Raw genomic sequence first — 12,333 nt, 5'->3', positions numbered from 1 at the left:
CAAGTCAAAAGTTTCTGATCCGCTCCGCTCTACATAAACGTAGAGCGGATCGGATCAGAAACTCTTGGGAAGATGTCCCCCCCCCCCCCCCCCGAAAATTTAAGAAAGTAGGTGTTTACTATAGTGACGTCAGTGTGCATATATGATATTCGCATATGCTCTCTCTCTTCTCTCATCTCTCTCTCTCTCTCTCTCTCTCTCTCTCTCTCTCTCTCTCTCTCTCTCTCTCTCAGGGTGAGCGAAGAAATGACAACAAAGTCAAACTGTACATTTTCTGTAATTAGACCAACCTTTAAATTTTTTCTCTCGCATGGATACACACTGTAATAAATTAAATGCTTAAATAAATTAAAGTTGTGCTACATGCGTACATGATAACAATTTGACATTATTATTCCATTCATTAAAAAGTTCACAATATAATTGTCCTATCTTTTATTCTTTTCTCTACTCAGGGTCATTGTCGGTCATTAACCGTACCCTTCAGTTCGGAGGGAAAATATTCAGAAGAACGACAAGAAGAAACAAAACAAACAGTCTTCATGCATCCTAAAGGTTAGCAAAAACATTCTCTCTCCTATAAAAAAAAAGAATTTCAAATTATTTTGAAATCCTCATTGAACAATTCCTTCACTGAGCAAATCAGTTTTTGTTCATTGACACTCATAGTTCAGTCGATGACCTCGTGAATTTAGACCTTGACAGTCAGGAAATTAACATGCGGTAATCAGCTGTTCACCATGTTTACATGTTCTTTCGAAACGAGAAGGAATACACAATCATTCATACCCCCTGAGACTAGCAAATTGGAAGGACTAATCAGTGTTAATAGTGGATATAGTAATTAGAAAATTATAGTGTTTATGTAACTTCAAAGTGTGATGCAAGGAATTGAAATGACATTTAAATATAGTTAGGCCCTATAAGCTGTTCAGTGTTTAAAGAAAAAACTTACATCATGAAATTACGAATATTTTATTTGAACTGTAGAAACACAGTGGGATATGTGAATTGTTTACAAGGAAGCTGGTGTCGGTTGAGAGTAGCCCATATGTCGTCCATCAGGCCAAAAAAAGTGGATGTCATTGATTTGACTACAGATGACCAACCAGCCAATACACCCCCACCAACCCATACAGACAATAAGAGGAGTATAAATGAGATTTCGAAAGGGCCACAGTTAGATAGTAATCTGGTTCACAGTGGTTCCTCACGTGGAGTGAATGGTGGAGAAAACTGGCTCTCTGATGCAATGTTTCGACCATTCGGTCCATTAAAACAGGCGGGGCAAGGTGTAATTAGACATTTCAAGCGAACCAACAAACCAGTGCAGACTCTGGAGAAGGGACCACTAGCACCTGGAAGTAAACAGAGAGTTGGATTAGATGCAGAGGTAGAGAGAAATGAACCACAAAGCCATGTGAAGAGGTCGCGGAGTGAACCTGCCATTGAACCAAGAGGTATATCAATTTCTTCATTCTTTATCTATTTTTTTAACTATTCTTAATTTGAAAGGTAGCAATTTTTTTTAATTCACATTTTTATCCCTCAGATTACTAGAGTAGTAAGACTGACAGTTTGTATTTGAATTTGAAATATATAGAGGTTTAGGCAGTAAATGAATACCGGTACAAATACCCAAAATATAACATATATAATGTTTCATTCACTACCTTTGTCATTGAAATAACTGCAAGCAGTGTGCAGTGTCAGAGCTTGGTACAGCATGCAGCTGCAGGCTTGAACTGGATCACACTTGTTTGTGGATGTTATTATGATGCTTGATTTACCGGTTTCTTTGCACTCAGAGACTGTGTACAGACAGTTGAACCATAGAAAGCATAGAATGGGAAAAGTTACAATTTGGACATTTGCTTATCTTATTATATTATGTACATGTGTAAGAGATTGCATTGCAAGACAAATTGAAAAAATATCAGATTACTAGCACCACATTGTTTATTTATAAAAATAGATATCGGCAAACAATAACAAGAGGCCCATGGGCCACATCGCTCACCTGAGGAACAATAGGTATGATAAAATCAGCTCAATGGAGTCATAATACAAACTATCTGGACAATGTACAATAATAAATGTAGATCCTGTATAAATAAAATCCATTTTCCCCTGGATATTCTCATGTTTATAATCATTAGTCCCTTTTCTAACAGGATGATTTTATAGTCATATCGTATGTTGAGTATTGCAGTTCTCAAAAAGATCCCTAACAATAGTTTATATATGGGATATAAACGTACATCAAACTCTGAACCTTCTCGTGAGCCTGGGGCTAAAGTCTTAACAATTATAAAGAATCATCTGGCTGATTAGTTTCTGAGAAGATTTTTAAAGATTTACCCTATATATTCCTTTGTTAAACTTTGACCCCCCCCCCCCCCTGTTGAGGCCCCACCCTACCCCTGGGGATCATTATTTTCACAACTTTGAATCTACACTACCTGAGGATGCTTTCACACAAGTTTCAGCTTTCCTGGCTGATTAGTTTCTGAGAAGAAGATTTTTAAAGATTTACTGTTTATTCCTATGTAAAACATCGACCTCCCATTGTGGCCCAAACCTACCCCCAGGGGTCATGATTTTCACAACTTTGAATCTACACTACCTGAGGATGCTTCCACACAAGTCTCAGCTTTCCTGGCCGATTATTTTCTGAGAAGAAGATTTTTAAAGATTTACTTTTTATATTCATATGTTAACCTTCGACCCCCCATTGTGGCCCCACCCTACCCCCGGGGGTCATGATTTTCACAACTTTGAATCTACACTACCTGAGGATGCTTCCACACAAGTTTCAGCTTTCCTGGCCGATTAGTTTCTGAGTAGAAGATTTTTAAAGATTTACTCTATAATTCATTTGTTAAACTTCGACCCCCCATTGTGGCCCCACCCTCAGGTGAGCTAAAAGGTTAAGTTTACAATTCAATAAGTTGGTTTCTGGAAGAACAGACTTTGAAATTTTCGTAATAAATATTGACAAATTTTTTACTTTTTTAATCTTTAGCTTTTAAGATCTGTGTACAAACATAGAATTGTGAGAAAATCTCTGTATCTTGCTTATAATTCGAAGCTTTACACTAAAATATGGTTAGTAAATAGATATTGTAGGGTAACAATTAAACACAAGAAACATGCACTACATGTATAACAAATAATTTAAAGAACACAATTTATTTTTTCGAAATGAATCATATATATATACATGTATATACCTACATATTTCTGTCAGCGATATCAAACTCTATTTAAACTGAATAAACTCGAGAAAATGCCGAGCATCTCAACAAAACCCATTGCATTAATTTACCATTACGCAAAAGATAATGCCGAATTACCGATAGAATGAATTGTATTTCAGTACCCCTACATCAGATTTTGCTTAATTTGCGCAGGTAAACAGTTAACTGTTTGATTTACCGAAGTCTCTGTTTGATTTGATACGTAAAAATCACGAAATACAGACGATAGTTCCCAGGTTACAAAGCATAAATAATGAAAACGAAACGAAAATCAGAACTAGCTAACACCAACGTCATGTGTGAAAACGGTCAACGCATTGAAATATTTAGCCTTAATTTACTTCACAAAATTGGCACCAATATATTTTGCATGTTTCAAAAATTTCCCTTCATACGTGAACGGTTGCATAGCAAGCAAATTCATCATAGTCAGATCGACCCTTTTTCGTATAATGTCATGGCTGCTTTAAACAAAGAGCCTCGTTTTAGAAGTATGGAATACGAGTCTTGGTAAAATGGGTATGCAAACCCGGGCCGTGGCAAAATAAAAGCCGGGGCAGATCGGCAATTGTCAATTTCAAATACGCATTATTTTGCAGCAATATTTACAGCGAATACAAATATACTGGTCCATGTAATATCCCGAAATTTTAATGAGATTGGCAGATTAATACCTGCCAATCTTTTGTTTTGCTCAGGCCAAGTCTTGCCTACCCATTTTATCGTATGCCGAGCCCGAAGCTATTAAACTGATTGAAACACGCCTTTCCTTTATTATTATTTTCGTAATAACTCAGATTTGAAACAGAATTAGCACTTAATTTTTGCAATTTATATTTTCCTTCCCATAAGGATACTTTATGCTAAACTACGTTGAATTGAACTCGGTAGTTCTTGAGAAGAAGATTTTTAAAAATGCACCCCCTTTTTCTACAGTTTCAAGGTTTTCTCCGCTTTGAATACAGATCGGACTTTTATTTCTGCAATTTATATTCGCCCTCCCATAAGGATGCTTTGTGCCAAATTTGGTTGAAATTGGATAAGCAGTTTTAGAGAAGAAGTTCAAAATGTAAAAATTTTACAGACGGACAGACAGACGGATGGACAGACGGACGACGGACAAAATGTGATCAGAATAGCTCACTTGAGCTTTCAGCTCAGGTGAGCTAAAAATGAAGCATCTTGAATTAAGTTTACCGGTAATTGTTTTTTGCAGATTCCTTACCTAGAAATAGAGAGTGGGAGTTAACTCCCTTTGGTAAGGTATGCCAAACAAGGGGTCATCACGGGCTTCCCTTCTCTCTGATGTCTTACAATGTGCTGGCCCAGGATCTTCTCCTGGACAACCAGTACCTGTACCGGGACCACCCCACACAAGTTCTGGACTGGGAGTACCGCAAACAGAAACTTTTGCAGGAGTTTAGTGTCCATCAACCCGACGTAAGTTAAACAAATCAGTTCATGGCCTTCGGTCTCCCAGATGTTGGTCTGGTAATATTTATCAAATGGGATCATTTCAAATTGGAAAATGTTTGTAAACAAAATTTATTAACTATTCAAATGAGATGCATTTGATATGGATTCAATTTTTATGCAACTTATCAACAAGAATATAAAGAGCAGAAGGACAAGAACTATGCATTTCCACAATTTGGGATAGAAAATACATCTTTCATCTATAAAAAAAATCATGTACCGTAAAAAATAATGGTACCTGCCGATGTCCATTAGGGATAGAATAAATGAATTGTACTTCAAATAATACCTGTTTGGTACATGTACTATATGTACATGTAGCAGACATGCTAGCTCAAGCAGCAATTATTTATCACCATTTATCTTCAACATTTCAGATTTTATGTATGCAAGAGGTCCAAGAGTCTCATCTAGAAGAATTTTACATACCACAACTCAAGGCCTTAGGTATGTAGAGTACAATATTAATGATATAAAAAGATATATATGTTAAATATATTGTGAATCATTTTTCTTATCTATTCAATAATACAGTACATGATATATGATTGACACTGTGTTAAACTGGTATCGTTATTGCAGGATATGAAGGCGAGTATCTTCGAAGAACGGGGGGAAAGGTGGATGGCTGTGCTACATTTTACAAGAAAGACAAATTCAGTGTTGAAGAAGCAAGGCATGTCCACTACTTCCAAGAAGGCTCTTCACTTACCAACAGAGATAATGTAGGTCTAATTCTAAGACTCATACCTCTAAACGGACAGGAAGGATTCTGTGTGGCAAATACACACCTGCTTTACAACCCTAAACGAGGGGACATTAAACTTTTACAATTAGTGAAACTCTTGGCAGAGTTAGACCACATGATACCCGACTTTCGGAGTGTACCTGTTATACTGTGTGGAGATTTCAATGCTCGTCCACATAGCTTCATGTACAAATTCATTTCACAGGGATATCTGAGGTACCATGGCTTACCAATAGAAGGTATCTCTGCCCAAAGGTACGGTAAAGGTAGAAAGCTATTGGACATGGGCTTGATTCCTTCAAATCTAACAATCTCTGACCAGTGTCACTATCTAGAAGAACAGCATGTGAAAATGTTGAGGGAAAGTCCAGTGTTGGAAGGACAGTTCCACACTTATCATAGCTCACCCTATCACCATTTCCACTTTCCCCAGGTGTCTCAGAATTCTGGCTTTTTGTGGCATAAATTTCATCTGATCTCTGCTTACAAACATTTCATCGAAAGGACAGGAGAGCCAGAGGTGACAACACAAACTAGTCCTTTTGATAGTTCCGTCGTAGACTATGTGTTTTATACAGTGGACGGAAGGGAGAGTAAATCTAGAAGGGGAAATTTCTGTAATAGGAATGTCCAAGAAGGCAGGATCAAACTGTTGGGCCGTTTGGGCTTACTGTCTCAAGGGGAGATCAGTTCCGTCGGAAATTTACCAAATTTTCAAAATCCATCCGATCATATGCCATTAATGGTGAAATTTCTTCTCACGTGACCAAAAAAAAAAACTCTGAATATTCAATTAGATTTCCCAAAAGTGACAATGTGTAAAATAATAGTGAATAAATTCCTACGAACAGAAGAAAGAGGTTCAAATTTAGAACCAATATCATATTTATTTTATTGATTATTAATATGCAGTGTTAGATTTTGATACATTCTGTACAACTCTGTGATGTTAAAAAATAATCACATAAAAAGATGTTTTTACTACTGGTACATTGTACTTTGAGTGATCTGAAAATTTAAAGAGAGAATCAACTATACAGTTTGATTTTTATAATTTTATTGATATCTGACAAAAATATTCACCAAAAGATAAACAACATAAAAATACGATAAAACTAGACAATGTGTTGTTTGTTTATACATACAATTCAATATTTTGAATTTTAACAAATTAACACACAGTATGGTTAATCAGAACAATTAAGATTATATCTACATGGGTATAAATTGCTTTTTCAAAATACCTCGCATGGTTAAAAAAAATACCATAAACTGATATTATAAAAATATATTATTTTGTGGCAAGATTAGATGGTAAAAAATACCTCCTTTTAGTTTCAATTGAAAAATTAGGATTCACTCTCATTTTGAATAAGTTAAAGTATTCACTCTCCTTAGTAGTTTGTTGGAATGGGGTAGGGGGGCATTGACTGGGCTAGGATGGGCCTTGGTATACATGGATCATCTCCCTTAATTTACTTTAATCATTACGAACACTTCACACAATATTTCATTTGATATTCACATGCATCACAGTTAATAGCAAGAAGCTGTATATTTATTTGGCACTTATTATCAATCATTGAATTTGAAGACTTTCTTATATGAGGTCTTGTGATCTGAAATACCTATTGCTTGCAAATCGTAGTCATGGAAATGTACAAAATATTGCAGATCACCTAGATCTAGTATACCAACAAAATTACTAATACATGTGAGTTAAAAAATATGTTTATTATTCAACAAATTTAATTTTATTAGCTTATTCCGTAGTAAAGACTGATCCGCTTTATGAGCAATAGGTTCTTTAGTCCATTTAACTTGTTCTTCTGGCGCTATGCCAAACATAAAAGTCTGATCAAAATTTAGAAAGTTGAATGAGGATGTAAAAAATACATGTACTTGCAAATTCTGTCTAAGATTTACCGTCGTTCAAATTAAGCTACAGACAAAGATTTATTAAATTATATATACAATTAAAATCTTTTGTATAGTAAAACACATCCAAGATGATTGTTTGTCAATAAAAAAAAAAAAACCCAAATTAATCTGGTCAAAACAGATTAATATGTAAAGTTGAATCTTTTGTAGAAATTAAATTCATTAAAGCTTGTAAAAGTATTGTACAGTAGATAGTAAATTTTAAGCTAATGTTTTGGGTAAACATATCTACAACAATGTTTTGGAAGGTCTAAATTCAAAGCTTGTAAAACTAAATACGAAGCTGGTAGTCTGAGGAGTCTGCCACTGTAGAGGTTGTCTGGGATGAACCAGTGCTCTGTGGTTTCTTCTTGGTCCCAGATTCAGCAGGGATGGAAGTATGCCTATTTTATGGGAGAAAAACCTCAATTTAAGCAAATTTGTATACACTATAGTATTGAAAACTTGCTTACAAAGGAATTTCTTGGGGGTATATCATAAAGAGTGTGTTAAGATATCAGGAATTAAGGAAAAGATTTGACATCCTAATTGATAAAAAGAGGATGGTTTTTTTTTTTTTTTATCTGAGTTCCTTCTATAAATAACACCAAGTTCATACTGAAATTATATTATTTTATATCTGCAAAGGAGGGGAATTTAAAATTCAAAAATATTTAGCGGTGTAAAAGAGGAAAATACAATTTAATGAAACCTGTTGATGAGAATTTTCATTTAAAAATCTGGGACATGGATTAATATGCTATACCCATTAGGTTTAATGAAAGTGTCTGCGGGATGCAGAATTAATAGTCATTTGACTTACGCCCTATATATTTTAGTTGCTTGCTGTAGACTAGTGCGAGTATCTCTTGGTGCTTCAACGGAAGATTTCCGAGGAGAATGGAGCGTAATGGTCCAAGATTTAGCCTGTAAAATAGAAATTAATCCATGAAATTTTACCTCAAGTATTTGAAATTTTAATTATGCAAGTTGTTACATAATTGGTTGATTGATTTTCTGACATTTTTCTTTTAGTTAATACGTAATAATAATATGCAAATTAAAATTAAATCTACGTAATTATGTGGAGAAGAAATGTAAGAAAAGAATGTATCAAGATGAAAATAGAGCAAAGTTAAATCAATGATTTTTTTAAAATACTAAATTTTATATGCACATATATTCTGTACAATCGGTATAACTATAAGATTAAGAACTACCAGTGAGTTAAAGTACTTTTTCAGCATGATCAAATTAAGTAAATTGGAAAGGTTCCATAAATAATTTGCCAAACTTCAATCACCTAATAACAAAATCTATAAGATGTTACCAATTTTTTCAGACAACACTCCTAATTTATGATTAGAAACATTAACAAACATTTTCACTCATCAAAGCAAATTGATTAGCATGTAATTAAAAAAAAAATTATTTAAAAGCTACATGTATTGTTAAATATAGGTGATATAATGTATAAGAAATGACATGATTATACAGACTGTTCACGAAAAAAAAAAACCCTTCACTTCATATTTAAAAAAATGAAGCAGCAAATCTATTTCAGACGTACGCTCGATTACCTGAGATCTAGACGAGTAAAGTTTGACCTGAGGAAGGTCACAGTTAGCCTGACACTATAATCATGGATAAAATGTGAAATATTGAATCATGCATGCTGTTATAATGGTATCAATGCAAATTTTTGACAATTGCTGGCATATTTGGCTTGAAAGTGTCTGTGACAATTGATTATGATACTGGATATTCATCTTTGTATTCTAATTTACCGTAAAAGATTACACATTGTTAATTTAAATTCTTGTATTGATTTTATTGCAAGTATCCTTTTATTTTAAATGCAGAAAATACTGGTACTTGTAGTAGTAAAGACCTTAACCCTTTTTTCATTAGGCCTTCATGCATTGGATTAGATTTGTTTGAAATGCCATTTTCCTTATTTTTATGTTTTAACTATTAAGCACTTTATAAAGCATGCACTATTAATTAAATGTTTTGAGCATTATTTTTTTGTTGGAAGTGGAGGGGGATGGGGCAGTGCAGTAGATTGAATAATAAATTTTCATAACAGCTGGAATTTGAAATTCTTGAATTGAAAGGAGGAAAAAATATGCATTTTCAATTTGTAACAAAAATTACCCTTGTTCTTATCTCCTTGGCCATGAACTCGAGATCTTTGGTCATTTCCTTCTTTGTCATTTTGTTTGGGCTGACGGTAACTGCCTATGATATAGATGAAAACATTGTAAATCTTGGAGCAATTACATGCATATACAGTCAAACCTCCTTATCTTTAACTTGATGGGGTTGACTGAAAGATTAACTTATCTTAAGATTCTAGATATCCAGGTTAAAATATATCAACTACCTTTAAAATATATCTTTTGCACAATGTATTTGGATTGGAAATGATAAAGATGCTTAATTTTAGCTATGCATGCATGTGTACACAGAAAGATGACATATCTGTCTAATGGGACATATTTTCAAGTTTTCAGTCATATCAAGATCATATTATAAAGCCATATCATATATCAATAATCAAAACACTCACAAAAATGATAACTAAGATCTAATACAAGTAGTTTTTTCTTCATTTGATGATACAATTTTGATAAATACCTTCCAATTAATGAATTCATAACTGTGGGGGTCATGTGGAATAGGCATACCAACTTTAACCTTCTTCACATCATGCATAACTGAAATGAATAGATGTGCATTTAAACATAATTAAGTATATTATTTTAAAATTTAAAACAATTTATCATAATTTTATGTAATTTGAAAAGTTTGTGGTCAAGGAGTTATGAGAGAGAGAGAGAGAGAGAGAGAGAGAGAGAGAGAGAGAGATCTTACATTTGTTATATGACTTTTCATAATCAAACACAAGATCAGAAAGACTCTGGAAAAAAAAATGAACATTATACATGTATATATATTGTACAAGACAGAGTTCAGATCTCCTTGCTGTTAATAATTCATTTCTTTGAATCAATACCAATTACTTTGGTCAAAAGTGAAATTATTTTTTTTTTAAATGAATTACATAAGTATATATTTCCCAAATAGATTTGATAATTTTGCAAATTTATATATGCTCTTTTGATAAATTTAAAAAAAACCACCAAAAAAAAACCCACAACATATTGCTTGAAGAAACCATTAAATATCAATGCTATTCAAAATACTATAATTATCAATTCTTTAATAACATGTTTACAAGAATATTAACATTACTTTAAATGTTACTGGTTTGTACATGAGGTCCTCTCGCCGACTCATGCCAATTGTTCCATAGCTGCCGGCATAGTAAATCCCTAACACAACGTGCCTGTGTACATTTCCTCCAAACACACTCTTAAAACTAAGAGGAAATCTCTCCACACCTAGAAATCCATTACTTAGATATCTGATTAAACTAAGGAAATATTTCTATATAGTATATACATGTTATCTACACTGTTACCAGACTAAAGAAAAAAATTTACTGTTGATTTATTTTCCGCAAAAGATACATTCCTAAAATCACAGCTTCTAGACATTTGATGGGCAAAGCTTCTTTGATCATTTCTTTTGCAGATTCTAGCAATCTATAAATGAAGAAAAATATACCATATTTAAAAAGTTATTGAATTGTTTCATCATCAATGGGCAGGTACTAGTGTAATCAGGGTTATTTTCGCCTTGTGTTATTTTAGCCCTTCATGCACTTGCAAACAGTTTCGTCTGGTTTTGAATTCGCCCAGACATAGTTGTGTTTAAAGAGAGATTATATGGGACATTGGAATTGACCCAGGCTTAAATTTGCCTGCCGACAACGAGGGCAAAAGGGCAAAAATAAAATGAGGGCAAATAATTCCCTGTATACATTATTATACATGTACTATATATTAGGTAAACTTCATCAGAGAAACAAGTATCTGTGATTTCAAAAAGGTTATACCTACCCTGAGAGAGGTCTGTTTTTTCGTATTTCAAAAAACTGTGTTCCTGTGTGGTTATACCTGCATAAAGTTTTTTAAATGGTTTTCAGCTAATTAATTAAAAGCAACAATAAAAGACCTTTTTCAGTTTTAAAAGGTCATTTTAATATCACTATATAACTGCATGTATAAGGATATACACACTGAAGGGTCCTCATGTAGTTTTGAATTCTGTCCAGTCGCTCTGAAATTGGAACTGATGCAGAGAAATTTGTAGGGGCTTGTGGAATAGGAACCTTCAAAATAAAAATTACAGAACCATGAACATATTATTATTGATAAAGAAATATTGTTCTGTTCACATCATTGCGATGAAATGAAATTTTATTGACAATAAACAAATAATGTGTTCTTTGAATTTAAACCCCAAAAGTGCATGCAAATTGGCATGATTTTTACTTACTGAAGGCAAGTCTTTTTTGTCGCGCACTTTGTGTATAACATCATACCCGTCTGGGTGTATGCGAGCCACATGATCCCACATTCTATCCCATGTTTTATCGTCAATTGGAAATCCACTTTTATTCACCCAAAATAACACTCCATTTTCCTCTTGCACATCCTCTTCTTTCCCGGATTTCTTAACGGTTTTAACCCGCACACACGTCGGCCCCCCTGTATCTTCTGGTTCTGCAACGCGCACCAGTGTTCCAAATACCGATGTTACTTCTTTTGCAGATTTAGATTTTCCAGATGCCATCAATGAACTGTTAGTTATCTTACGAAATTTTTTAATCCCATATCATTAAATTTAAAAGACGCTGACAGCTGTCAAAATATTGTTTACGTCGTCGTTAGTGTTCGTCTAGGTTGTAAATACACTTGCACCTTTAATTTGTCGATTGCATCAAATAAACGTCTTGATGACTACGAAGGTATCGTAAATTGCCTCTGTTCCGTCTTTAACATTTTATCTTGATCTTAA

The 12,333-nt window shown here is 33.9% G+C and overlaps 2 protein-coding genes across 5 annotated transcripts; one reads left to right on the top strand and one right to left on the bottom strand.

Annotated features, from left to right (window-relative positions):
- Positions 1–436: 436 nt before the first annotated feature.
- Positions 437–6,521, top strand: LOC128175833 (protein angel homolog 2-like). Of its 3 annotated transcripts, none has more exons than XM_052841678.1 (5): positions 437–555; positions 991–1,460; positions 4,477–4,700; positions 5,114–5,183; positions 5,319–6,521. In XM_052841678.1, the coding sequence occupies exons 2-5, from the start codon at positions 1,052–1,054 to the stop codon at positions 6,248–6,250; spliced, it is 1,635 nt and encodes a 544-aa protein (XP_052697638.1). In that variant the 5' UTR covers positions 437–555; positions 991–1,051; the 3' UTR covers positions 6,251–6,521. The 3 variants fall into 3 exon arrangements, with proteins under 3 accessions (XP_052697638.1, XP_052697637.1, XP_052697639.1); XM_052841679.1 differs by lacking the exon at positions 437–555 and adding an exon at positions 653–840; XM_052841677.1 differs by lacking the exon at positions 437–555 and having other exon boundaries at positions 651–1,460.
- A 126-nt stretch (positions 6,522–6,647) lies between these two features.
- LOC128175835 (tubulinyl-Tyr carboxypeptidase 2-like) lies at positions 6,648–12,249 on the bottom strand. Of its 2 annotated transcripts, XM_052841680.1 has the most exons (11): positions 11,812–12,249; positions 11,553–11,644; positions 11,373–11,429; positions 10,941–11,015; positions 10,663–10,834; positions 10,282–10,327; positions 10,045–10,124; positions 9,562–9,645; positions 8,985–9,038; positions 8,228–8,331; positions 6,648–7,808 (listed from the first exon to the last, which is right to left on the bottom strand). In XM_052841680.1, exons 1-11 carry the CDS (start codon positions 12,106–12,108, stop codon positions 7,697–7,699), a joined length of 1,173 nt encoding a protein of 390 aa, XP_052697640.1. In that variant the 5' UTR covers positions 12,109–12,249; the 3' UTR covers positions 6,648–7,696. The 2 variants fall into 2 exon arrangements, with proteins under 2 accessions (XP_052697640.1, XP_052697641.1); XM_052841681.1 differs by lacking the exon at positions 8,985–9,038 and having other exon boundaries at positions 6,654–7,808.
- Between the last annotated feature and the right edge of the window lie 84 nt (positions 12,250–12,333).

Source organism: Crassostrea angulata, chromosome 3 (assembly GCF_025612915.1).
Source record: "Crassostrea angulata isolate pt1a10 chromosome 3, ASM2561291v2, whole genome shotgun sequence".
Taxonomy (NCBI): Eukaryota; Metazoa; Mollusca; class Bivalvia; order Ostreida; family Ostreidae; genus Magallana; species Magallana angulata.
This window is presented reverse-complemented; position numbering and strand designations above follow the sequence as displayed.